Consider the following 27749-nt stretch of genomic DNA (forward strand, 5'->3'; position numbering starts at 1 on the left):
TTCACTGGCGATGACCGTCTTCGCAATTCCTGACTCCCTGTTGTCTTCTGGGTGATTCTCAACATCTAACATCATCGTATCCCCTTCGGCGACTACTTCAAGCGTTGTGTCCCCAACTCGCTGGTTTTGCTGTCTGGGTTCCGCTCCGGGGGGTGGCGTTGTGCTCACGTGGCACACCGATCGTTTATTCTTAAGGCTGTTTTCATAGCACTTCTTTGCCTCCTTTTGATCAGAATGGATGGTGATAACCACCCCTTCCATCGAAGGTAGCTTGACCTTCATATGCCTAGTGGAGGGCACTGCTCCTACCCTGTTGAGCGTTGGCCTCCCTAACAGGATGTTGTATGATGAGGGGGCATTTACGACCAGGTACCTGACCTTCTCTGTTCGCGAAGCCGCCCCATCGGTGAATGTCGTTCTTAACTCAATGTATCCCTTGACCTCCACTTGGTCGCCAGCAAAGCCGTATAGGCAGCCCCCATACGGTCTCAGATGGTTTGGGGACAACTGTAACTTTTCGAAAGTTGGCCAGAACATCACGTCTGCTGAGCTCCCTTGATCAACCAATGCTCGATGAACCATCCTTCCCGCCGTGACGAGCGAAATCACGATGGGATCGTTGTCATGGGGCACAACGTCCTTGAGATCTTTTTTGGTGAATGTGATGTCCACGTCGGGTGAATGATCCTCAAAAGTCTCTACTGACATTATGGACCTAGCATACTTCTTGCGTTGTGACGCAGTACACCCACCGCCCGAGAACCCACCCGCTATGGTATGGACCTCGCCGTGTGTCCTGTCTGCTTTTCCACCAAGTAGTCCTTCAGGAAGCCATTCTTTACGAGTTCATCCAATTGGTGACCCAGCGCCAAGCAATTGTTAATATGATGCCCAAATGCCTCGTGGAATTCGCACCATGATTCTTTGTGGGGTCCCAGCGCCTTGTCAGACTTCACCGATGGCCTCAACCTGTCGGCTATGTTGGGCACCGCAATCAGATCTTTGAGTTCCATCACAAAGTTGTGCTTCGGTGGCCTGTTTCCTCCTCTCCTTTCCTCAGCTCGACCCCTAGGTTGGGTTCTCCTTGGCTCGTAGGCGCGCTTCCTTTCTGAGTGTTTTCTCTCTGTGGCGGCTTGGTGAACCCGAACAGGTTGCGTACGTATCTGTGCCTTGGGTCGCGCAGGCGCAGCGGTCGTGCACTTCTCGTATGTCTCACCTTCTGAGGCAATATGCTCTACCGCTCGTCGCCTTATTTCGGCGAAAGTTTTGGGGCGACTGCAGTTAAGCATTCTACTGAAAGATCCGGGACGTACCCCCTTCCTGAACGCATACACAATCATGGGCTCCTCCGTGGTGCCTACTTTCACCACTTGCGCCCCAAAACGACTTATGTATTCTTTTAGGGTCTCGCCTTGGAGCTGCTTGACGTCGAAAAGGTCGTACGAGACTGGGGCGGGAGTTCTATTGGCTAGATACTGCTCTCTAAACAGTTGTGAAAGTTGGGCGAAGGACGTGACGTGGCCCTCTGGGAGGCTGATGAACCAATCCATAGCCATCCCCATCTAGGTACTCATGAAAAGCTTGCACTTCGCAGCGTCTGAATCGCCTAAAAGCAACATCTGTGTGTGGAACGCCGTGAGGTGTGCCTCGGGATCCTCTACCCCTGTGAAGGTCGTTTTGGGTCCCGTGAACGTGTTGGGAATCGCTGTCTCCAGAATTGCCTGTGAAAACGGTGTTGTGAATTCCCTGGGTGGGGATGCAGCCTCAGGCTCGTCTCTGCCACGCCATCCACGGCGTAATTCCTCATTGGCGTGGTGGAGCTCGTCGTTTCTTGCTTGAGAGGCTGCCAGATCCGCCTGCATGCGCTCCTGCTCCACCCTTGAGGCTGCCATTGCGTCCTGCACGCGCTCCTGCTCCACCTTTGAGGCTGCCACTGCGTCCTGCAGCCCTTGCACCATACCCATGAGTGGTTGCAGGGTCATCTCTTCACTCCTGGCGCGTGCTGGTAGGGTGGTCATGGCTCTCTGGAGATCCTCTCGATTTATCTGGGTTTTGAAACCTGGAATTGAAAACTTGTGTGGTGGAACCAATGTTTATTTCGGCTCCACGGTGGGTGCCAAATGTTCCGGTCGGTTGACCTGGGTCGTCTTTATGCGTGGCTTGTCCTAACGAGCTAGGGCACCTTCGTTCTGCCTTGTCTGTGAGTACCTGAAAAAGAAGAACAAAGGGGCGCCCTCGCGGCCGTTTGCACTCCGACGATCAAGTCAGCTAGCGAGAAACACCGAAGTGACTAGAAACTATATAATAGTCTCAATGACCAAAACTGTGTGGCTAAAACTGTGTTGCCCTAATTGCCTTGTGCTCACTGCGGGGTGCTGCGAAGACAACTAGGGTTTGTGCTCTGTGTAACTATGAGAATTAGGTTAAAGCTTGTAAAAACTGTGAAAGCGTCCCTTACTAGGGTTCTTCGTGCCCTTTATATAGGTGAAAACTAGGGTTTACCTTTGCGCTGCTGCTATTACCTAGGGTTCCTTGGAAAAGGTCCTTGCGCCGCTATCCCTAGGATCTTAACGTATCTGGCCCATGGACTTTCTTATCTGGAGTGCAATGAATAACCTTGTGGCCGCTTGGGTTCTAACTTGAGCGTTGTCTCTCTCGCGCCATCATACTCCGTGGGTGCCCTAATTAATCACGTGTCCTGCATGCAGCCTTCCCTGGAGATCTTTAACGAGCACGTGATCATTGCCACGTGCCCCTTTGACTCAATCGTTCGTTATGTGCGGAGGGTCCCACAGGCCGCCACCCAACTCTAGGGCGACGTCTTACTTTGGGCGACGTACCTCTATGTGTTGACTTTGACTTTGACTTTCGGTTGATCACCCCGGGACGGTACAGATCTACTGCATCATGAACAAAGTGAAGCTTAATTGGATTCACATCATCAAGGATCATATGCAAAAATCCATAAGGTTAAGTGACTTCCACTATCCCTATGCTATTTTAATCTCTAAATTTCTACACTATTTTGAAGTGGATATTGAAGAGGAGTTGGCTGAAATTATCAAACCTTCAAGTGAGATTAATAGTGGATCCCTAAGCAAAATGGGATTTACTAAGATTGGTGGGAGATGGGTTAGCAAAGATGGTGACCAAGCTGGCCCTAGTGGAACCAAAGATTGTGATGAACCTGAAGCTGCAGCCACTCAAGAGGAACCTGCTGCTGAGACTCATGAGGTTGGTCCTAGTGATGGTTACATGGGAGAAAGGATGACTTCAATATCTCCTTTTGAAAGGCTGATGATAAACCACATTGCCACATTTGCTGAAAATCAGAGGAATCTCCATGATTTGTGCGAGTCAAGGTTCAACTATACGGATTCAAGGTTTTCAAACCTGGATGAACAGGTAAAAGAGGTTCATAATCAACTTCTGGAACTACAGTTTGAGAGGGATAACATTCCTTCATTCTAAATTGTTGGTTTAAATTTCTGAACAATTTCTCTTTTCATTTTTATGTTGTTTTTTATCCTTCCTTTTGTCTATTTGAGAAGACAAATATGGGGAGAAGTGTTTGGGATATGTAATATTCTAATATCTACACTTATTTATGATTTTAAACATTGCTATAACTGGTTTATGTTTGAAATTTGAAACTTATTTGAAACTCTGATACAAAATTTCAACCGGTTATTTCTGTGAAATAACCGATTATTTATCTGTGTTGCACCTTTGTATGTTTTATTGGTTTCTCACATTGATTTGCTTGATGTTCCTCTTTGGAAATCACCTATTGGGAACTACTTTGTGGTGCCTGTTTGAATGGAATAGATTATCCTGTATGTCTATGTTTGCTTATGAATGCACGTTATACAGATTCTAAACAATAACATTCCAAAAAGCATCCCAAGGATTTGTCTCCATCAAATAGGGGAAGATTGTAGAACATGAGATCTTTGATGTTTTAAATCCATGATGAAGATTGAAGTTGTGTTGCTTTTGGTTTGGGTTTAGTCTAGAGTGTTTAGAATCTTTGTAATATATTTTCTAGTCCCTTGCCCAAGCTTGCTCAATCTGTTTTGAAAGAGAAAACTGTTTTTCTAAGCAAAGAGAAAAACAATCGGTTGAAATCTCAAAATAATCGGTTGTTTGCCACTTGGCTTGTTTGAAGGTTTTAAAACTATTTTTGACTTGGTTAAATAACTGCCTAACCAATTCAACCGGTTAAACTGACTTTTCAACCGGTTGATTGTGACATTTCATAACATCTTTTTGAAAACCTATTAATTTGTTTTGGATGTGAATCAAAACTGTTTTGGCTCATAAATGCTACCTAGAACGACTAGTTTTGAGTGCTATAAATATAGCTTTTCTTTTAAAATAAAATACAGAAGTTTTATATCAAATATAGTGAGATTGGTTTTGAAAGAAGTTTTCAAAAGTTTTGCAAGATTGTTGAATAGTTGTGCACTGGTTCAAGGTAAGATCATAAGAGCTTTATGATTCCTGTAAACTCAGGTGTAATCTGTTGCTTTCATTATTCTTGTAATTGTTCTTTCATAAACTTGTAAGTGTGCGTGAAATCTTGTAAAGTCAGAGGTTGTTCTGGCTAGAGGTGTGTGTTTGCAAAGAGGGTGAGTGGTTCTTGTGGTTTCAAGATCACCTCTTTGTGGTTGTGTAAGTTGTAATTTGTGAGTGATTACTAGGGGAACCCAGTGGTTGTTCTGGGAACTAGATGTAGCTAAAGTTTGAGTGAACCAGTATAAAATTGGCTGAGTAAATTTCTCTCTCTCACACTCCTTATAACTGTTTGTTTTAATTCTGCTTTTGTTGCTGCTATAAACAACCGGTTAAAACGAAGTTTCAACCGATTGAAATTCTGCAAACAGTTTCTTAATCATTGTTTGATTGCTTTTCTTGATTGATTAATCTGTGAATTGTGTTAAAGCTTCATTCTTATTCAATCTTTGCGAAAATATTTGATAAACAATTAACCCCCCTCTTGTTTTAGCCCTATAATTCTAACAACTACCAGACCTAAAGAATTTGAATATAAAAGAAACATGCATCTATAAACAACAATAACTCCAAAAATATCACATTGTCATCCAATCCCAACAAGATAAAAAAATCTTAGAATGATAGTTCAAGTATGAGAGCCTAAAGTACAACAAACATAGATCCCTGAATGTTGTGGTCGGTGTAGGCTTCAAGATTTCCTTCTACAGAGGTTAGCCTTCACTTTTTTTAGGTTTTGGCTTTATAGCCTGATTGATTTTGAGGTTCAAACTCTCTGAGTCTAAACTAATAGAACTTATTTATCTAATCCTCTTTCTAGATCTCACTTGATCCTTTAAACCTCTATGTTTCTCCACTACCTTTATGTTTCATCATCCGCTCAGCGCAGGTCAATTTGCTCAGTGGATTGGCTTTCCTCATCCTTAAACATTCTTCATGGGCTTCTTGAGATTCCAAAGTCAAGGATTTGTTAAAGATTCGCTCCAAATTCATTTTTAATCATGAGTTAAGTTTAGCTTGACTTAGGCTTCAAGCAAAATTTCCTTTTTCCCAAACTTGGTGTACGTGGGCTTGAACCCTTTTTTAGTGAAGTTGGTTTCTTCATGCTTAAGTATTCTAATTTGCACAACCATTTGGTTTTCGCTCTACCTTTTTTTCTCTTTTATTATTTGATCTACTGGCCTTGATTCACTGAGTGTATGTAGATGCGCTCAACATTTTGAGTTTTTTCCATGGAGCTTTCTCTCTGGACTCAATCCGCTGGGCCATTCTACATGTTCTGGGCGGATTGGCTCTATTTCTCCATCCTTGTTTGTTTATTTTTATGAACTTTTCTACAATAATCTCTGCATTTTTCTTTTTTTCCTTTCTATCTTCATGTGCAACTATGGTTGGAGATTTTTGGCATGATTCTTACTAACATTTATACATATTTTACCTAAGCTACATGTCTTTTTGTCTATCAAAATAACTACAATTGAGGACTTATAAACTCCCCCCAACTTACTCTTTGCTTACCCTCAAACATAGTTCTTATAGGTGTAGTCCTTGGATTAGTAATGACTAGTTAGCCGTTGTTAAATTCATTCTGGAATTGAGGCTTCCATCCATATGCTTTCAACACAAGTCTTAGTACACTGAATTGTGTTACACATGGAATTAAATCTATTCAAATCATATGTCACGTATAAGTTGACGGGTTCAGCTACTGATACTAAAAAGTTAGAAAAAAATGTTAAACATGATGGTTAAGCTCTATAACTAACTGCTAGTTGTTGTTGAATATGCTTTAAAGTGTCTTCCATCCTTTGATGAAGTTGAGTAGTTGCAGGTATGGTCTGCTCAGCTACAAAACCCTCTCTTGTTGGAGTGGCTACTCTCATCCTTGGCATTTGATTATGAGTTGAGTTGGTGCAATGAGTCAAGATATAAGCTTTGTTAATGGATTTTCTAATGATGCTCTTTGGATAACTAGGCAATCATACTTCATATTTGGTGCAATCCAAGTTCTTGATTATGGAGTTGAATTGAGCAAGGCAGCAAAGGGATTTGAAGAGAATGGCAATGAATGGTAATGAAGGTTTTAGGGTTTGGTGGTTGAAGGTGCAATGAAGGGGAAAAAGGTTTGACCAACCTTCCAAGGTTCACTTACCAACCACTCTTCAGATTCACGGCTTCGAACAAAAATACATCATGTCTCCTCATCAATATTGGTGCACTTTAAACAAGGATTTTGGCCTTTATAATGTCCAAAAACATAATTCTTCATCAATTGTGACTTGAACTGATAGAATGAGTGGTGATATTAGATATAACCTTCGATCTAAGCGGTTCCACATTAGGGATCTCAAAATGCGTATAAAAAAATATCATGAAATTAAAATTGATCAATTAATATTAAAAAACAATATATGATAACAATAATAATGTATACATTACCAGGACATCCTCCCAAAGCACATTCTAGTCGACCTCAGTCACTTCATCCCATGAATTTTTCGATATAGAGATCCTCTCACGAACAACGACTCCAAGATAGTTGCTAAAAGTGTCAGCATTTGGACTAGAAGCCACTCCAATGTTGACGTCAATGTTGAGTGGTGTCTTCTCACCACTAGCACGTCTTAATGAGAGACACCTTAGTCTAGTAGGCCCTCTGGTGGATCTTCCAGAAGGGGGTTAGAAGAAATCGGAGTCTGATCGTCAACCATATCTATGTTAAAAAAATTAGGTAACAGACATTAGTTAAATTGCATCGAAATAAAATCATATAAAACAAATACATAAAACTTTAAATTCGCATTATCAAAATTATTTCTAAATTTGTACATAGTGGGTGGAATGTTCATATGTAAATTTTCTCATTGTGATCTTTTCGGGTTACTTGTGCATCATCAACTACATCGTCATCTTTATTCATTATTATTGGTGTGAATGAACAGGGGTCACCATTTTCAATATCATCAATATTCTCCTTTGTTTTTTCCCGTGTAAAACGACATACCTATGTTCTGATGTAGGATCTTTGACGTAGAAAACCTGAGATGCTTGTTGAACCATTATAAGTGGCTCATCCCGATAACCTATCTTTCAAAAGTTCACTAATGTAAATCTTGATTCATCTATTTTAACCTCACTCTTATTGTCAACCCATTTACACTTGAAAATTGGAATAAAAAACGTAGTATAGTTAACCTCCCATGTCTTCTATAATACCGTAGCATGTCATTGATCCAACTACAGGATTTGTATCTTTCGAAGTGGAAAACTGAATTGACTCAACTTCAAGAGTAACACCACAATTTTGAATTGTACTTTTTTCATCCATACAACTCATGTAAAATATATAATTGTTCATTTCGTAACCTGTAGAAGAAATGACATTAAACTTCAATCCAACAGCCAACCAGGTCAAGGTCTCCGATGTTGTTGAATCCTTTAACACCTCGACTTTAAATCAAGGCATGAAAGTTTTATTATGTTCCATTAAGACCCATTTCTCTGGTTGTCTTGGGTTATTTTTCTTCATAATGGTTTTATGACCCTCTATGTAAGGTATAACCTCATATGTGTTATTCAATATATACAAATGTGTTTCCAAGACTTCTGATCGATATTTTCTTACCACATGTACATCACATAAACATTTACTTATAAAACAGTTGTGGTGCCATGAGTTGGCTAGAAAACCTATTGGATGTGCTTTTGACATGTACTTTGAACAAAATTCAATACGTTCTTCAGTTATGTAACTTTCAATTATTGAAGCTTCTAGACGATAATGATTTTTGACATACCCTTTCAAAATTTTCATATACCACTCAACATTATATATCCATCTTAAGTAAATTGGTCCACACAATCTAACCTCTCTTACCAAATGCACAACTAGATGAACCATGATGTCAAAAACGAATGGAGGAAAAAACATCTCCAATTCACAAAAGATAACAACAATTTCATGTTCAAGTTTATCTAACTTTACTGCATCAATGACTTTACAACAGATAAAAGAGAAGAATGAGCACAAACGGGTTATGGTATATCTAACATTTCTTGGTAAGATCCCGCAAATAGCTACCGGCAGTAACTTTTGCATCATGATCTGACAAACATGAGACTTCAACCCAATTAGCTTCAAATCTTGCATTGATACTAGGTGATGCAATCCTAGCTTGCATTGTTATGAGTCTTTTGTTTTGTATTTTGGGGTGCGTAATTTAGTGGGATTGGGTGGCACAAAAAGACTCAAACCACATGGATATTCATTGTAAAAACCAAAAACAAAAAATCAAACAAAGGACTACTTGATTTTATGACAAATATGGAAACAACATGAATTTAGACAACTAGAAATGGATCAAAAAATAAAAATTAAACCAACATAAATTGTTTTTACCAAAAGAAAATGAAAGAAGACTCAACAAAAATCAAAAGCACACAAGATAAACTCAAAAAGAACTCCTAAACACCAATATAGATGGTTCAAGAAAGAACAAGTTATTTGAACCGATTAAACTAAACAAAAACACATTTAAATGGTGGAAACACATTTAAAGTAGATTCAAGACATTCTAAAAATTAAGGAACAACACGAAAATGGAAGAACAAAAGTTAGAACGACTTATCTCTTGAAGACCTACCAGATGATGCAAACCTAGCTTGCATTGCTATGAGTCTTTTGTTATGAATTTTGGGGTGCAGAATTTGGTGGGATTGGGTGGATAAAATGAGTGAAATAAATTGTTAAGATGATGATGAAGCTTAAGAGAGGTTAGGCCAACTCCTAAGATTCAAGAAAAACACTAATAAAAATGCAAACTTGAGAGTGAGAATTTGAAGACAAATGAGCTAGCAACTTGGGCAGCATTTCATTATCAATTCAAATCTCATTTTCAAGGGGGCTAGCACTTGTATTCATAATGTTATGGGCAGCCAAGGTGCAAGCTTTAACCCTAAAAAATCTTCACTCATAGAAAACACTTCATGCTTTCTATTTGCATTCTAGTAATTTATTTATGCACCCTAGATGGTCTAGAGTCGCATTGGGTCCAAGGAGGCCCAATTGTAACTCTACCTAGATTCATTCTTTTTCTATTTACACCCTACTCTAATTGACCCAATACATGGCCCATGAAAATTGGTCCAAAACATAGCCTAAGATAATGGTTGTAATACAAGCCCAAAATAAAGTCTATACTACTTTGTACAAATTGATGAAAACTAGCTAACAATGGAAGAGCAAACAACACTTAATTCTCCCTAATATTAGAGTCTTCTGAGATCCTTTTCTTGCTTCCAATCTTCTTAGCCGAATGTTTCGAGACTGGACGGGTTTTCATCACTAGGCTCTTCACATTTAAGGGATGTCCTTGTAGCCCTTTAGACATTAACAAAAAAATAATTTTTTTTCATCTTTTGACATGGTGTAACAGGCTGGGGGCAAATATGTACGCTTATCCATTTGTATTGGTGTTGACTCACCTCGTATGTTCATCTCAATCAAATCTAAACGAGCATTTAGGTCATCCTTTGTCTTCCCGTTAATGTTAAGAAGTGTATCAATTAAAGTTTCACATACATTCTTCTCAACATGCATTACATCTATACAATGTCTGACTTTTAACCTCGACCAGTACGGAAGATCAAAGAAGATTGATTTTTTCTTGCATATGTTTGTCACAGATGACTTCTTTTTCGACTTACCGAAGGTATAGTCTATGTTATTTACCTTTTCGTAAACCTCAACGACAGTTAAGGGACTTGGTGGATTGCCAGTCTCTTGATGTCCATTAAAGGCTTTTTTCAACCTCTAGTAAGGATGATGACTTCTAAAAAACCTTTGATGTCGAAGATATATTGTCTTCCTTCCATGTCTCAATTGTTGAGAAACGATGTCTTCTTCACATATTGGACATGCTTTATGACCCTTAACACTATACCCTGATAAGTTACCATATGTCGGAAAGTCATTGATGGTGCAAAATAACATGGCATGCATCTTGAAAGTTTCATTACCAAATTCTTCAAATACTTCAACACCCTGATCCCATGTTAACTTTAAATCTTCAATTAGAGGGCTTAGATAAACATCTATGTCATTTCCTGGTTGTCTTGGACCGGATATAATCATAGACAACATCATGTATTTTCGCTTCTTGCACAATCTAGGAGATAAGTTGTAAATAACTAGTAAAACAGATTCATTCCGTCTGTAGCTAAACCAAGTTGGATTGACTATTTACCAAACTCTGGAAACTCGTCATCTAAAGCTTAAGTGTTTTCAAATCTTTTAAGTTTAAAGTGTTTTTCAAACTAAGTGAAAAACAACCTGTTGTTTTGTTGAAACAGCCGATTGTTTTATACTTAGGTGTTTTTGGAAAAGTTTGAAAACGGTTTTGGATGGTTGACTTGCTGTCAAACCAAAACAACTGATTGATTCTCTATTTCAACCGATTGTTTGTTTAAAATCCTAACAGAAACAGTTTTGTTTGTTAAAAGAGCTTTAATTGATTTCATAACCGAATACGCTCCTGCTTTAAATGTTTTGACCAAGATTTGAATAGTATAAATAGTTTGTTAATGTTTTATAACAAACAACAAGAAAGAAAAACATATTTGAGTTTTTCAAAGAGTTTTCAAGCATTTGAGTTTTCACTTTGAGCTTTGGTCATTCAAGAGAGAAGTGGAATAGGATTACTCTATATTGATTTCAGTTGATTCTGTACCAGTGTAATTCGTTCTATAGATTTGTGTACATTCTGGTGTTGTAAAGCCAAGAAGGGTTGTGTGCTCTTGAGGTTGTCAAGATCAACATTCTTGGTGAGTGTGTGCTGAGCCAAAGGAAGTGTGTGTCTTGAGGAGATCAAGGTCACTTCTTTAGTGGTGTGTGTATGTAATCTAGATTTGATTACCTAGTGGATTCTGGAAAACTGGATGTAGCTCTTGGGTTAAGAGTGAACCAGTATAAACTGTTTGTGCATTTTTCTCTTCCTTAAACTATTTAATTTCAGTTGTTGTTATTTTTACTGGTATAAACAACCGATTGTTTCTGCGAAACAATAAATTTGTGAAAACCCCCTTTAAACCATTCAGCCCCCTCTGCTCTAATTAAAAGTCATACATTCTAACATTAATTTAAAAAAAATCATCGTGTTCTGATTGACAATGTTTGACTATAAAAGTGACATGTAGTTGGTATAGTAATTGGACTTTTTTTTACGCTAGTGTGTTCTTAGTGTCTAAGTTATACTTCACTTATTAGAAGAAAAAAAAACAAAAAGTATAAGATTATTGTGTCCGTCATACAAAACACTTAGCGTTTTACAAAATTTATTATTACAAAATTTATTTTTTAAGAAAACTTGATAAGAATAAATTTAAAAAAAAAAACGTTTTAATCATTTATACTTTATTGTAAAAAAAGTTAATCAAAATTAGTAACAGTATATTTGACTTTTCTCTAAGAAACGAAAGAAGGAAGAAAAAAAAACTTAAGCCTTTGATATGATTGTCATAAACTTAAAATATTTTCTTAATAAAATTGAGAGTTAATATTTAATCAAATTATTTGTTCACATACAACATAATCTTTTACAACATTTATAAATTTATAAAAAAAATATTAAAATTTGTTATTACTTTAAATTTTAGTAGCAAAAATGTAAATATTTTAAGACATGGAGTTAGATTCACCTAATGACTTGAAAATGGGAAAAGTCTGACTTTTCCTCTCTAAAGTCATTTGAATTTATTTATTAGATATAAAAGCTTATTATTTATCCATCTATTTTTTAAAAAAATAAAATAATATTATTTATTTTCAAAATTATATTCTTACTTCTCATCAAAATTCTAAATTAAGACTTGATGCGGTCACAAGATTGTTGTTATCGAATTAACCACAAGAACCCGTAATTGCAATATGATTTTGAGTTGCCTAAATTTTTACAATCTATGTAATGAATGAAAATGAAAAAAAAAATGAGATCACAGTGACTATTATTAGTTACAAAATAATGACTATATAAATATATTAATAACTTTCTCTAAAAAATAACTAATTTTTGTTCAATCTTATTATTTATTATGTTTTGATACTCAATCACTCTATAAGTATGTTGGTTTACTATTATATTCGCCATCTTCAACCACTTCACTAATCCAGAAGGTGCAATTTCATACCTAAAATAATCAACATTAATTTCATTCAACGACTATGTAAGAAGGTATGCGCTGCCATTATTTATTTATTTCTTTTTTTAAAAAAAAAAAACTCATTAAATTAGTGACAAATTCTTCCTCACCTTCCTTTTTTTTATGGGCTCCTCTACTTCTCTAATTTCTTTCTATACCTTCATATTAATTTTATAATTATATTAATTATGAGAAGTCAATTTTAATTTTTTCAAAAACTTTAAATAATTATAAATAAAGTATAACCTCAACTACATTTCTGCCATATAGAGTAGTTCTATCATTTAAGCGTGTGAGAAAATTAACGAGAAGATTCGTTATATTCGGCGTTCCTTAATGCGAATATAATATTTTTTAATGTTGTACTCCATTTTTGTTTGGATTTTGTGTCTTTCAAAAAAATGAAAAAAAAAAAACGAATGAAAACACAACTACCAACCATAAAAACACCACAAAACTTATCTCAACCACCACAAACAACCACTATCGCTTGAAAATGAAAAATAAGACATCATACTTTATAAGATATTATTAGAATTAAAAAATAAAGTGTATAAATGCATCAGGTGTCCGCAGAATTTGCCGAAATTACTTTACTAGCAATATTTTTCTTCATTGCAAGAATTACACTACAAAATAATACATTACATATATATTTTCCCTAAATCTCTAAATTGTATATTTTTTTCAGTAATATCTACTCATTATAAACTATAACAAAGCCGGAATATAACTTCAACATCATTTTATTCCTACTTAAACAAATTGTTTAATAAATTCTTATTAAAAGAATAAATTTAAAATTAACTTTTTATAGCTAAAAATAATATATAGAGATGAGTTAATATACAGAAACTGTTATATGATTTCTTTAATTTTTATTTTATCTTGTTTAGCGTAAGAAGTTAAATTAATTTTTTTCTATAATTCTTTTATCATATTATGATTTTTATTATACTTATTATTAATGTGTTCCTAATTTTTTTCTATAATTCTTTTATCATATTATAATTTTTATTATACTTATTATTAATGTGTGGGCACGTGAAAATTTTCTTAAATATATAACTTAAATATAATTTAATAAAAATTATATTAAAACTTTCAAACTAATTCAATTCATTTTATTTTAAATTTATACAACAAATAAATAAATTTAATGTATAAAAAACTTTATATAATTTATAAAAAAAATTCTTTAATTTATACAAAACAATTAAATTCAAATTATACCAAAAAAAATAATTTATTTCATTTATACAACAAAAAGTTATTTTAAAATATATAACAAATAATAATCTATATTGTTTAATTTATATATGACAATATATAAATAAAATAAATTTAAAATAAATAATCTTTAAAATAATAAAATATTTTATATAACATTTAAATAATTTAAATACATCTTTTCTTTTACTCAATTAATTTTAAATCAAACACTTAATTAATTTAATAAATTTAATTTAATTAATTTATATTAAAAGTTGATCAATTAAATAATTTATTATAATATTAAAGAAATAATTTTAAAATAAATACAATAAAGAATTAAATATTAAAATATTTGTTATACATTAAATAAATTTAAATAAATAATTTTAAAATTCTAAAATATAAACGTGCGTGGACTGTAGCGGACGCATATGCGTGGGCCGTGGCCGACGCAGACTGGACTTTTTTTCAAAAAAATTAAATCCATAAATGTGTCCGTTTTGCGTCGAATATCATTGTTGCGTGGATTTTTTGCCATTTTAGCAGACGATAGTAGCGTCCGTAAATGGCCTACGCAAAAATTTGGAAGCTAATTGCTTGTTTTCTTGTAGTGACTTAAAGTTATGATGCCTTGGTTAATTAAATAAAGTGAGATAATTGACCAAGTAGTCACTACTTAGCCATCGGTTTAATGGCATGGTTAGACTAATCCATATCAATTATAACTTATTTAAGGGATACTTAAATTTTACTGTACTTTACCTTGTTTTTGATGGAAACTTCAACCTTCTTTTTTAATTTGGGTACAACTTTCCCCCCACTTAATTAAACTTTGGAATTAATATAAGCTTACACAGTCAATTCAACGTTCTTTATAATTAATATTTTAAAATCTTAACTGATATTTTACAAAATTTATTTATTTTGATATTTTTTTTAAAAATCAACATTTCCATAATAAATTTAATTTCTAAATACTTCAATTAACATATTTTTATCATTACAAATATTAAAATTAAATATACTTGTCTGTTAACTCAATTGGTAAAAATAATAAATTATGAAACAAAAGTCAATATTTAATATTCTATTGTTCGTTGGAACTTATCTTTTCTTCTTGCTATCTGGATAATGTATTTCTTTTATTAAATTATTATCTAATAAGTTTTTTGGTACTTGTTTTTTTTTTAAGTTTCATCCATGTAGGATCATATGTAATCACATTCCGTATTAAACAACAGTATTGTCAATCATGGCAATCACAGAGTTCAATGATTGATGAAAACATATAAATTTTTTCGAACGTTTTAAAATATTTCTTCTCATAATCAACAAAACTTGTTATATTAGACTTGTTGTCTTTAATTAAAATGTCCAACTTCTTAAATTGGATATAATATTATTGTTATGTAAGATAATATCATTCAACTTCTTAAATTAGATATAATCTAATGCAGTATTATCAAATATGTAACCTTCAAACATTATATAATAGAATAATATGTAATCATAAAACATAATTCAAAATCTTCTTCAATTTCTTCTCATATTTAATATCAACAAAACTTGTTATATTAGACTTTTTGCATTTAATTAAAATGTCCATTTATTTTGGTATTGTGCATTTGTCATAATTGAATTCTCAGTTATTATTTCTTTAAAGTGCTGCGCACACGTCAAAACGTTGTTGTGTGGGAAATTAAAAGCTTCTGTGCTGTGATTGCAACCTTTTAATACGGGGAAGACGGGAGCGAAGCTGTTACGGTGGAAGCCCAGTGAGGAAAATCGAAGTGGGTACTTGGTGACGGCGACGATTAGGGTTTTTACGGCGGCGATTAGGGTTTTTAGGGTTTTTTTACAGAGAAGATTAGGTTCTTTTCCCACTGCTTGGATCTGCACTTTCCGCTCTTTCTTCCATTCTCGCACGCCAACTCCTTCATATTTGTTGGGTGGTCGAAGGGGGAGAGGGTTCTAGATTGGCGTGGCTCTGGTTCGTCAGAATTGGGTTTTTGGTTTGCTTTCAAAGCCAAATTGCCTCACTTCATCAGCGGAATAGCTGGAGGTGCGGCGCGGAGTTCTTGGCGGCAACTTATTAGCCTTCTAAAATGACGGAGGGTTCTGCGGGTTTTCTCATACCATGGGCTTGTTTGATGGATCGGGAAGTATGTCCTGATAAAAAAATATATTCTATATCCGGTCAAAGAAAGACTTTTGCTCAGGCTTTGGGAAATACTTTTGACATTCCTTTGTCCCAGCTACCTACTCCTTGTATTAAGGGTGACATGATTGTTGTCCGGATTGATGAGGCAGATTACTTGACTGGTCTTGAGGATTGCAAAACCCATCTCCATGGTCGGATTATTCTATCTAAGGGGGATAAACCTCTTACACACCTGGATTTAACTAAAAAGTTGCAGCCGGTGTGGAAAGCTCTTGGACCATGGAAAGCAATTCCTCTTGGAAAAGGTTTCTATGAGTTTGAGTTCGCTTCTATAGAAGACATGCGATGGGCCCTCGGGATGGGTTCGCTGAAGTTATCTCCTGGTTTATTGAGATTGTTTGCCTGGACAAAAGACTTTGTCCCAGCTACCATGAAGAGTACCAAAGCTCAGACATGGGTTAGAATCTACCATTTGCCTTTGGAGTATTGGAAACCAAAGACAATATATTCCATCGTTAGAGGCCTTGGTACTTCTTTGTCTTTGGATGAGCATACTATGAGAAAGAATAGGGGTATGTTTGCTAGAGTGTTGGTGGATATTGATCTACTGTCCCCTCTCTCCGATCAACTTTTGGTTGAACGTCCAGACTTTGCTTTTGTAGCTGGTGTGGAATATGAATGGCTTCCTCCATTTTGCTCTCATTGTAAGATGATTGGGCACGAGCTTGCTCAGTGTCGAGCGATCCATGACCAGGGTCGCGTTCTTGGGCCTCAACATAAACCTTCTCAGAAGGCATCTTCTGATGAACGGGACCAAGGGAGGACCGTGATTCCTAAACAACGTAAAGAATATAGGAAAAAAGATCCGGAGACAAAACTCGTGGAAGGCCTCATTGATAAGTTGAAAGTTGATGAAACAGGTGGAGGGGAGGATGATTTTGCATATATGCCTCCTCTTGAGGATGCTTCAGATCATGATAGGTCCTCACCCAAGCAGGGGTTGTCCACTCCCACTTTGGATTCACTTGTTGTTATGCAAGCTAAGGACTCAGAGTCAAATTCAACAACTTTTATTGATGATCATCATGTGGAGGTATCTGTTCCTGTGATTGTACCATCTCCGTTGCGTACTACCTCTCCTCGGAGGGTTAAATCACATGCGGATACTAATGCACCAGTTCCTAATGTGGAGGTCTCTACTATTGTGACTGTACCATCTCAGTCGCCTCATACCTCCCCTCGGAAGGCTAAATATCTTGGGGATGTTAAAGCAATATCGTTGGTCCTTCAAAATCACTTTTCTTCTCTTGATGGTTTGGAAACTACAGATGTGGGAGGTGATTCTCATATTGGAGCGTCAACTATTCCGCCTACCATTGTTGGAATTAATTCTGATCATATTGAAAATCAGGTTGTTTCAAAATTCTGGGCTGACTCTAATGACACGGAGGAGGATGACAGTGATAATTGGGAGGAAACAGTTCGCACTAAAAGAAAACCAGGGAGACCACCTAAGGGGACTGGTAAATCCAGGAAAACTGCTAAGGCAGTTCTCTCTACAACGTCGCAATGAAGGTCTCTTCATTTTTTTGGAATGTCAGAGGATTGGGAAACCACAAAACTGTGGAGATGTTGCTTAGTTTACTTAACCTACATAAACCTCTCCTGGTTTTTCTTGCTGAACCCATGATGCCGTACACTAATTCTTTCGACGTCCTTTTCAAATCTGTTAATATGCATTTGGTGGCTACGTCTCCTATTGTTAATAAAGTTGCTAAGCTTTGGTGTTTGTCGGTTCCTAATCTTGTCCAAAATTTCTTGGTTAATGATCAATTTATCTCTGTAACTTGTCGTCTGCAGGATAAAAGTTTTAGCTTTGCAGGTGTTTATGGTGCTAACACATACTTGTCTAGACGATTTTTATGGAGGGATTTTAGTTTCTTCACAGGGCCTTGGTGTATTCTGGGAGATTTTAATGTTGTGCTCTCGGCGGATGACTGTAAAGGGGGGGGTGGCTCCTAATCAGGTTTCTTGTAATGAATTCCTGGACGGGATTAATACTAATGATCTTTCTTGTATGCCTTTACTGGATCTTGTTATACTTGGTGTAACGGAAGGAGAGGGTTGCATAGAATTCACAGAAGACTGGATAGGGCTTTACGTAATGGAGTGTGTCTGGATGAATGGGAATCTTGTACTTATCAGGTTCTTGTTAAAAATTGTTCTGATCATTCCCCTATTCTTGCTAGTCTTGCTAGTAATTCTTTGCGGAAGGTTAGCAATTTTCGTTTCTTTTCGATGTGGCTTCAGGACACTTCGTGTCTAAAGCTTATTCATGATTCTTGGGCTAATCAGGTTGTTGGTTGTCCTATGTTTATCTTGCAACATAAGTTAAAAAGGTTGAAACTTGAGCTCCGAGACTGGAATAAAAATTATTTTGGTAATGTTCATAATGGAGTTCTTCTTAAGCAGGGCATCCTTCTTGGGATTCAAAAAAGCTTAGAGACTGCTAGTTTGTCTGATAGTGATGGACTTCTCTGTCAAGAAAAGATTGCTAAGGAGGAGCTTGATCATGCTCTTCACTGTCAATATTTGTTTTGGAAAGAAAGGGCTAGGATGTTATGGTTCAAGGATGGAGATCAAAATACTGCTTTTTTCCATGCGGTGGTCAAAAGGAAAAATAATTCTAGTGGGATTCATCGTCTACGGATTGATAATGAGGTTACGGAGGATCCTAAAATCATTGAGGATCTTATTTTGGACTTTTATAAAAATCTTTATGCTGAGTCTATTTCTAATGTTCTGGATACTGATAATATGGAAGATTTTATTGGTATTTATATTCCTGAGATGGTTTCCTTTGAGGAGAATATGATGTTGATTAAATGTCCAGATTTTTCTGAAATTAAAAATGTTGTTTTTAATCTTAACGGTAATAGTGCTCCTGGTCCTGATGGTTTTGGTGGTGTTTTCTATCATTCTTGCTGGGAAATTATTGGGACAGATGTTTGCAATGCTGTTCAACAGTTTTTTAAACAAAACTGGGTTCTCCCTGGAATGAACAGTAATGTGGTATCTCTTATTCCAAAGGTTCAGGGTGTTGATTCCATTAAAGATTACAGGCCAATTGTTGTTGCTAATTTCAAGTTTAAGATTATTTCCAAGATACTAGCGGATAGGCTTGCACTTGTGGCTGCTAGAATCATTTCTCCTAATCAATATGGATTTGTGCAGGGTAGACAGATTCAGGATTGCATTGGTATTGCTTCTGAAGCTATTAACATGCTTTCTAAAAAGGTTAGAGGAGGTAATGTGGCTTACAAAGTTGATATTCATAAAGCTTTTGACACTCTGAGTTGGAAGTTCTTATTATTAGTTTTAAAACGCTTTGGTTTTCACCCCTCATTTGTCGGTTGGATTAGTACAATTCTCCGTTCAGCTATGCTTTCTGTAAGAATAAGTGGTAGTTTGGTGGGTTTTTTTCCTTGCAGTCGAGGGGTAAGACAAGGTGATCCATTGTCTCCTTTACTTTTCTGTCTTGCAGAGGAAGTTCTTAGTAGAGGTCTCTCTAAGCTTGTGAATGATAAGAAGATTTTAAATATGGCCAGTCCGCAAGGTTATCTCACTCCCTCTCATATTTTGTATGTTGATGACATATTTATTTTTTGTAGGGGGGATATTAAGTCTCTTAGAAATTTGAGTTCTTTTCTTAAAACATATGGTGATTTTTCTGGTCAATATATTAATAACTCTAAAAGTAGTTTCTTCACCATGGATAATTCTCCAAGATTTGTCACCAAAATTCAAAATATTCTTTCCTGTAGTCATGGTTGTTTGCCTTTCAATTATTTAGGAGTGCCTATCTTTGTTGGTGCTCCAAAGTGTCGGTTTCTTCAACTTTGGCTGATAAAGTTAAATTGAAGCTAGCATCTTGGAAAGGTAAATCTCTTAGCATGATAGGTCGAATTCAGCTGGTCAATACAGTGATTACTGGATCTCTAGCTTATAGTTTTAATATGTATAAGTGGCCTGTTTCACTTATTAAGCAAGTTGAGCAGTGGTGTCGGAACTTTATTTGGACTGGTGATATTCTGAAAAAAGGTATTGCTACCGTTAATTGGGGGAAAAAATTTTCACCTCTTGAGGATGGAGGCTTGAATATTGTTAATCTTCATCATGAAAATAATGCATATCTTCTTAAGCTTGCTTGGAACTTTGCTTATAGCGACAAACCTTGGTTTTTACTCTTGAAAGCCAGGGTTCTTAAATCAAAATACGAATTTAGAACAGTTTATAGATCCTTCTCTCTCTGGCCTGGAATTAAGCAATTTTATTCTACCATACTTGACTATACTTCTTGGACTGTTGGTACAGGTTCTTTTATTAATTTCTGGAATGATAAATGGTGCTCTACTACTTCTTTAGCAAATATTGCAGGGTTATCTGATGGTGTTAGCATTCCGGATACAGTCTCTCAATTTTGGACAGGTTGTGATTGAAATATTCCCTTCTCTTTACAGCAGATGCCTCTTTTTTTTAATCATATCATGATTAGAGAGGAACAGGATATTCCTAATTGGATTCTAAATGAGTCTGGTCGTTTCACGCTTAAATTGGCTAGGACTTTTTTCTTGGAACCAGGAGTTCCAGGTGGTTGGGGTAAATTCATTTGGTCTTCATCTATTCCGCCTTCCAAAACTCTAGTACTCTGGAAAAAATTTCATGGGCGACTTCCTACAGATAAACATATTCAGAATAAGGGTTTGCATATATGTTCTATGTGTTCGCTTTGTGAAAAGCAAGAGGAATCTATTCAACATCTATTTTTTGAATGTTCTAACGCATTGCATATTTGGAGTTGGGTACGACAAATTTTTCTTACTTCTCATTTCTCTAATAAGGATTATCTACTTTCTTTTATTAAGAGTGATGGTAGTCCTTTGGTTAAATTGATTAAGCTTGCGGTGATAACTTTTTCTATATGGATGATATGGCGTATGAGGAATTATGCTAGATTTCAGGATAAGATTGGGGTTTCTAAGGCTATTTCAATAATTAAATATTTAACTTGTCTAGTGGGAAATTCGTCTAAAGCTTCAATGAAGAATGATATGTTGGACTTCAACGTGATTAAGTTTTTCGGTATTAAGACTCGTAGTGGTAAAGTTCTTCGTCCTCTTCCTATTAGATGGGAATTTCCTTCACCAGGCAGGGTCAAAACTAATACTGATGGGGCTGCTAGGGGGTATCATGGTCTTGCTACTTGTGGAGGTATTTTTCGTGGGAGTATGGGAGAATTTATTGGTGCTTTTTTAGCGTTTCTTGAAGTTCAAACTGCTTTGGTTGCTGAGTTTTATGGAGTTATACATGCTATGGAGGAAGCTCAAAAAATGGGACTTACTAATGTCTGGCTTGAATGTGATTCTGCCTTGGTTTGTGCTGCGTTTACTGCTAGGACTAATGTTCCATGGATGCTTCAGAATCGATGGAATACTTGTCTTAATTTTTGTAGGACAATCAGGTTTAGGGTAACTCATATTTTTCGTGAAGGGAATGCGTGTGCTGATAAGTTGGCTAATTTAGGATTTATTCATAGAGAATCATTTCATTGGTATAATAGACTCCCAGCTAGTCTGTTCTTAGAATTCTTTATGAATAGGTATAATCTACCTATGTATCGTTTGTGTTAACATATGGGTTTTGGTCTAGTCCCCCCATATTTTTGTATTTTCTTTCTTTTTTCTTTTTTAATAATATTTTTTTTTCATGTGATGGCAGATGATTGTTGTTACTTGAGGTGTCAGCTTAGTTGAGATGTCAAGTTGCATAGTGATGCCTAACACGAAAACTTTATAAAAAAAAAAAGTGTTGTATTCATAAAGCTTTACATTTTTAACCACAAATTTTGTGTTTACATAGAAAAAAATTTATTGGAAACCTGAAGATGGGGAAAGAATTAAAAAAATTTCCACTCAAAATTCATACATGCGTTATCTGGAATGTTCATTGATGATGTGTGGACTTCTTTGCTTTCCCAGTGGAATTCATCTTTCTTTCGTGCCAAGTGTATTAAAGCCCAAATAAACTGAACATCTGACACGGGTGGTTCTTTACACGCAAGTGACTTCATTAGTACATATGAGCATGCCATTCTCATTGTATGTATTCACAAAAAATATAAGTAGCATTGGACTATGTTTGTAATTGATTTTGAATTATGTTTTATGATTATATATTATTCTATTATATAATGTTTGAAGGTTACATATTTGATAATATTGCATTGGATTATATCCAATTTAAGAATTTGTATGATATTATATTGCATAACAATAATATTATTTATGTTTGTTGCTTTTAGGCAACAGAGTTGGGTCGCCCTGCACATATTGATGAGGTATTTATGCAGACTCATCTACGAAAGAGTAATGGTGAATTTGTTGATGAAAGATCAAGACAAACACATGTGAGTTACATTTTGTTGTTTGTTATTTTTCTTTATTTTAGTTATATATTGTACATATGACATTATTTTTATGTATGAATAATAGGAAGAATTTCATAGTTGATATACTCAAGTCATATCGGAGGTTGCATCTTGTAGATCACAATCTGAATCATTCCCCACAGATTCTACAGAGGAAGACAAAATAAGAACTGAAAGTCAACTTCTTACTGTAGAAGGCAAGAAGAAATGTCGAATCTACAGGTTTGGAGACTTGGCTCATAACTTTAAATTTGGTCATACTCTCACCTATCATGAACCTTTGAGTTCCTCTAAGGATTCACCATGTTTATTGTTTCTAGAGGAAAATGTCCAGAATTATAAGGAACATAATGATAGACCCATTGAGCAAGTGAAATCATTAGTTAGTATCGTTCTTCCTTTCCTTCCTCCTGATGAACGAAGTGTCATTCAACAACAATCTAATCAAGTATTGTCGCAACAAGAACCACCAAGGCAAAAGGAACCACTCAAGAAACAACAAGATGACGATAATGATTATGTAGGCTATTAGGATTATGTTTGTAGTTTTTTTTTTAATTGTAGATTATATTACAAGTTCACTTTACTTTTGAATTATGTATCTTTAGTTATGTTTCAAGTTTGTTTAGATTTTTATATATATTTCAAGTGGACTTGAATTTTGTATTATGTTATCTTTCATATGATGAGACTTCAATTATGTTATGTTTGAATTCAAAATTAAATGTGTGTTTTATTTTATGTTAGGTGTACTAGATGATGTTTGGTAATAAATTATTCAATTAATATATCTTGGATATGTTAAATTTATACAAGTGTTAGACATTCATTTAAATGCATGAATAGACATTTTGATGGATGTAGGATTACCTACGAATTTACTCGTGGAATAGAGTTGGTGGATAATGTGTGTATAGATTTTACCTACAGACTAGTGTTCGTGAGTTTTACCTATAGACTGGTGGTCATAGTTTACCTATAGATTGTTATTTGTGGGTATTACCTACAGAGTAGTATTCGCAAGTATTGCCTACGGACTGTTGTTACCCAGATACTCATATTCTGTAGATAAATTACTTACACCAATATTACATACGGATTTCTTTCCATAAAAAAATCTGTGGGTAAAACTGATTTATTTTCAGATTTAGTCCATAGGTAAATCAATTTTTTTAGTGTTACTTGATGGTGGAACACAATTAAAAAATATAAATACTTTGAACATTTAACTAAATTAAATTTTTTAATTGAAACGCAATTTAAAATACATAAACTTTTAAAATACTTAAACTACTTTTTATATAGGCATACAATACTTAAAACTTAATTTTGTTAGTTTGTTATATTACTTGTGGAGACTTATAAGCAATAAGAAAAGAGGATAACAACCACGTTAATAATTGATGACAGAAGAGAGGAACTCAATTTTTATTATTTTTTTGTCAGCAAAGAATTGAAATTAAATTAAACGGGACATTTCAGGGATGTCCCAACCCTTATACATACCTCAAACATCACATATTGTTAAAACCACATGTGAAACAAAGATATAGGTCAACATGGGTACATTAGACAACACAACAAGGAAACCGAAAAAAGTGCAAATTTTTAATAGAGAGGAACTCAATTGATAAAGCTTAAAATTTGTAGACGCTGAATACCATAAATATTTTTAATAGAAAACTTAATTGAAATTAGTGAAATTTATGAGAGAATGATAAGTGAATTAAATCATAATGTAATATGAATTTAGAATAATAATAATAATAATCAATATAATTAAATATAATACTGTGTATTTATTAAGAAAAATAAAGAAAAAAAAATGTGAATATTAATTTTGAGCAAAATGTTGATATGGCAATGTGTATATGTACCTAAACATTACTTATAATATATATTAGACATATGTATGGGGAAAGTGAAAGTTATAAATATAGCAGTAGTTAAGTGTCTTCTTGTCTTTGTTCAAAAATAGGTCCCCCCATGTCAGAAATCCTCCACTGAATTAATTGTGGGAATTAAATTCGTACCTAAAAATAGAAACTCCATGTTAGCCAAAATGGACCGTTAATGAATTTGAGTGATGAAAATAAAATTTGTGTTTCAGGGTTCGTCTTGTATAAACAGTCAACCTTTTTGTTTGGCATATATATATATTTGGAGAGCCAAAGCATAGCTTTGTGCCTTGCCAAATTAATAATAATGTCTCTCATGGAGTTTTGTACCCTTACCAAGGTGTTTCACAACCCTCTTGTGTCTTCACTTGTGCTTTTGTCCATGGCTATAACATCACTCATGATCAACCCTTCAATGGCCTCTACAAAACGCTGTGATTTCCCTGCAATCTTTAACTTGGGTGCCTCAAACGCTGACACTGGTGGCTTGGCTGCTTCCTTCCCTTTTGCTGGACCAAAAGCACCCAGTGGAGACACCTTTTTTCACAGACCAGCTGGAAGGTTCTGTGATGGCCGACTCATCATTGATTTCATAGGTAACATTCATTATTATTTTCTCTTTCATATAACTTACGTGTCTAATGGTAGTATGACATAAAGCACGTGGAATAAATGTAGTGAGTAGTCTTTCTCACAGAAGAACACTTCAGGTGGCCATTATTAGTGTATCCTAACATTCATTTTTCCTTCATGCTTTGTTTCTCTTCCACCCTTATCAGTAACAATTATTTCCAGTAGAATGTGGCAACGCTTCGATGCACTTACTCAAATGGGTGACTTATCAAGGATAGATATGACAAAAAATCTCAAACATATTATCTAAGAAAAATTGAAACCTGATTTGGGTGTTTAATTTTAAGTAACATAAATTTCGTTCATCAACCGTTTTAAAAACTGTACTGCTATATGCTGTGGTACATGATATATTGAGTTGTAGGTTAAATAACACATATTACGTTCATGATCATTTTAAGCACTGTATATGCTAAATGTGATAAAATTGTCACGTGAAGCACTCTTCCTAGTGAAGGATTTGAATTCTAATCTTGTCCCTTAATTTTGTAATTTCAGCACAGAGTTTTGGACTCCCTTATCTCAGTCCATATCTTGATTCAATGGGGTCCAACTTCTCAGGAGGAGCAAATTTTGCATCAGCAGGATCAACAATCAGACTCCAGCAATCTGTAGGGCAGTTTAGATCCAGTCCTTTCAACCTTGGATTTCAGTACTTGCAATTCGAGCGTTTTAAACCAACTTCAAAGTTCATTAGAGACCAAGGTATATTAATAAATTGTTCTGATTTTCAATTAAGAATTTTCCAGCTAATATGCATGATATGGTGTTAGTTTTCATATATGTTGTGTAATGTGTTTTTAACTTTTTTTTGCAGGTGGAATATTTGCAACACTGATGCCCAAAGAAGAATACTTTGATGAAGCTTTATACACGTTTGATATAGGTCAAAATGATCTCACGGTTGGCTTTTTGGGTAACATGACCCTTCAACAAGTTATTCAGTCTATACCTGATATAGTATCGAACTTCACATCAAATATAAAGGTAGTTGCATAATAAATACCCTTTCGACCTATATTTGTACCTAGTAGATTTCATAATTTATTATGCTAAGTTGGTGAATTTTTGTGATGAAGAACATATACAATTTGGGGGCCAGATCATTTTGGATTCACAACACTGGACCCATTGGTTGTGTCCCTATGATTTTGACCAATTTTGAATCTGCTGAAAGGGATAAGTATGGTTGTGCAAAGGCATACAATGAAGTGGCTCAGTCTTTTAACCAAAATTTGAAGGAAGCCTTGGTTCATCTTCGTCAGGATCTTCCTCTGGCTGCAATTACATATGTAGATATCTACTCTGCTAAGTACTCTCTTTTCAGCAACCCAAAGAAATATGGTGAGCCAAATTAAAATGACATTATCTCATTGTCCTCAAACTTCTCGACAATATTTGATAATGTTATTATAATCTCCAGGATTTGAGCTTCCACTTGTTTCTTGTTGTGGCTATGGAGGGAAGTACAACTTCAGCAATAGTGTTGGATGTGGAGGAACCATTAAAGTCAAGGACATTGATGTTTTTGTGGGTTCATGTGAAAAACCATCTGTTAGAGTGATATGGGATGGGATCCATTACACTGAAGCAGCTAACAAGGTTGTCTTTGATCAAATCTCTTCTGGGGCTTTCACAGATCCACCCATTCCATTGAATATGGCATGTAACAGAGAATTGACAATACACCAATGAGCTTCGTATGTTTATGATTGCTGTCCTTTCTAATAAAAATAAAGTGTACTATGTCTCCATTTAATTCTATTAGATTATAGACATATTTCATTTTGTTTTAATGTCTTGGCAATTTTAACCAATTTCATTACATGACAGAATTTATTTTGTTATGGTTGTTACTAAATAATTTATCATCAAGGACAAAGTCTTTATGTTATGGAAAGATATATCATGCTCAAAATAAACATAAACATAAGCAACTGTATAATGCACATCATTCTATATAATATATATATATATATATATATATATATATTCAAGCAACGCCAAAAAATTATATATAAAAAAATTTAATTGATCTTAAAATCAATGAGAGATGTGCATGTATGACATAGAAGAGACATATTAACATTTAGGTGGAAGATTTAAATCATCAATCACCTAAAATATTATGTTTGATTGCAAATGATGAATGTGTCTGGTTATGGCATAGAAGATTAACTCATATTCTTATATCTTATCTAGAAAAATCAATCTCTAAATATTTTTCAATTGGTTTACCAAAGCTAAATTTTCAAAATGACAAGATCTTTTTTCATTTTAAAAAGAAAAACAAGTCAAGCATTCATTAAAAAAAAATCATTAAATAAAAACTAATTTTAGAAATGAAAAATAATTAGTTATTATAGTGACTAAATTAGAAACCATTTTAAAGACTAAAAAAAATTATTGGTTTCTAAATTTGTTTCTATTATTAATAAATAGTTACTAAATTGGTATCTAATTAGCTACTAAGGTTTTAACTACCAAATTAAAACCTTTGTAGCTAATTAGAGATCAATTTAGAAATTGTTTATCAATAATAGAAACTAATTTAGAAACCAATAATATTTTTAGTCTCTAAAATTATTTCTAATTTAGTCACTATAGTAATTAATTATTTTTTATCTCTAAAATTGGTTTCTAT

At 34.8% G+C, this 27749-nt stretch overlaps 2 protein-coding genes across 2 annotated transcripts; one reads left to right on the plus strand and one right to left on the minus strand.

Moving 5' to 3' along the window:
* Positions 1–770: 770 nt before the first annotated feature.
* Positions 771–1562, minus strand: LOC137825202 (uncharacterized). Its single transcript, XM_068630874.1, has one exon. It carries the CDS (start codon positions 1560–1562, stop codon positions 771–773), a length of 792 nt encoding a protein of 263 aa, XP_068486975.1.
* Positions 1563–24643: 23081 nt separating this feature from the next.
* Positions 24644–26901, plus strand: LOC137826928 (GDSL esterase/lipase ENOD8-like). Its single transcript, XM_068633083.1, has 5 exons — positions 24644–25068; positions 25604–25810; positions 25923–26092; positions 26185–26449; positions 26529–26901. The coding sequence occupies exons 1-5, from the start codon at positions 24648–24650 to the stop codon at positions 26798–26800; spliced, it is 1335 nt and encodes a 444-aa protein (XP_068489184.1). The 5' UTR covers positions 24644–24647; the 3' UTR covers positions 26801–26901.
* The last annotated feature ends 848 nt before the right edge of the window (positions 26902–27749 follow it).

The sequence above is a fragment of the Phaseolus vulgaris genome, chromosome 8, assembly GCF_000499845.2.
Source record: "Phaseolus vulgaris cultivar G19833 chromosome 8, P. vulgaris v2.0, whole genome shotgun sequence".
NCBI classification, from domain to species: Eukaryota; Viridiplantae; Streptophyta; class Magnoliopsida; order Fabales; family Fabaceae; genus Phaseolus; species Phaseolus vulgaris.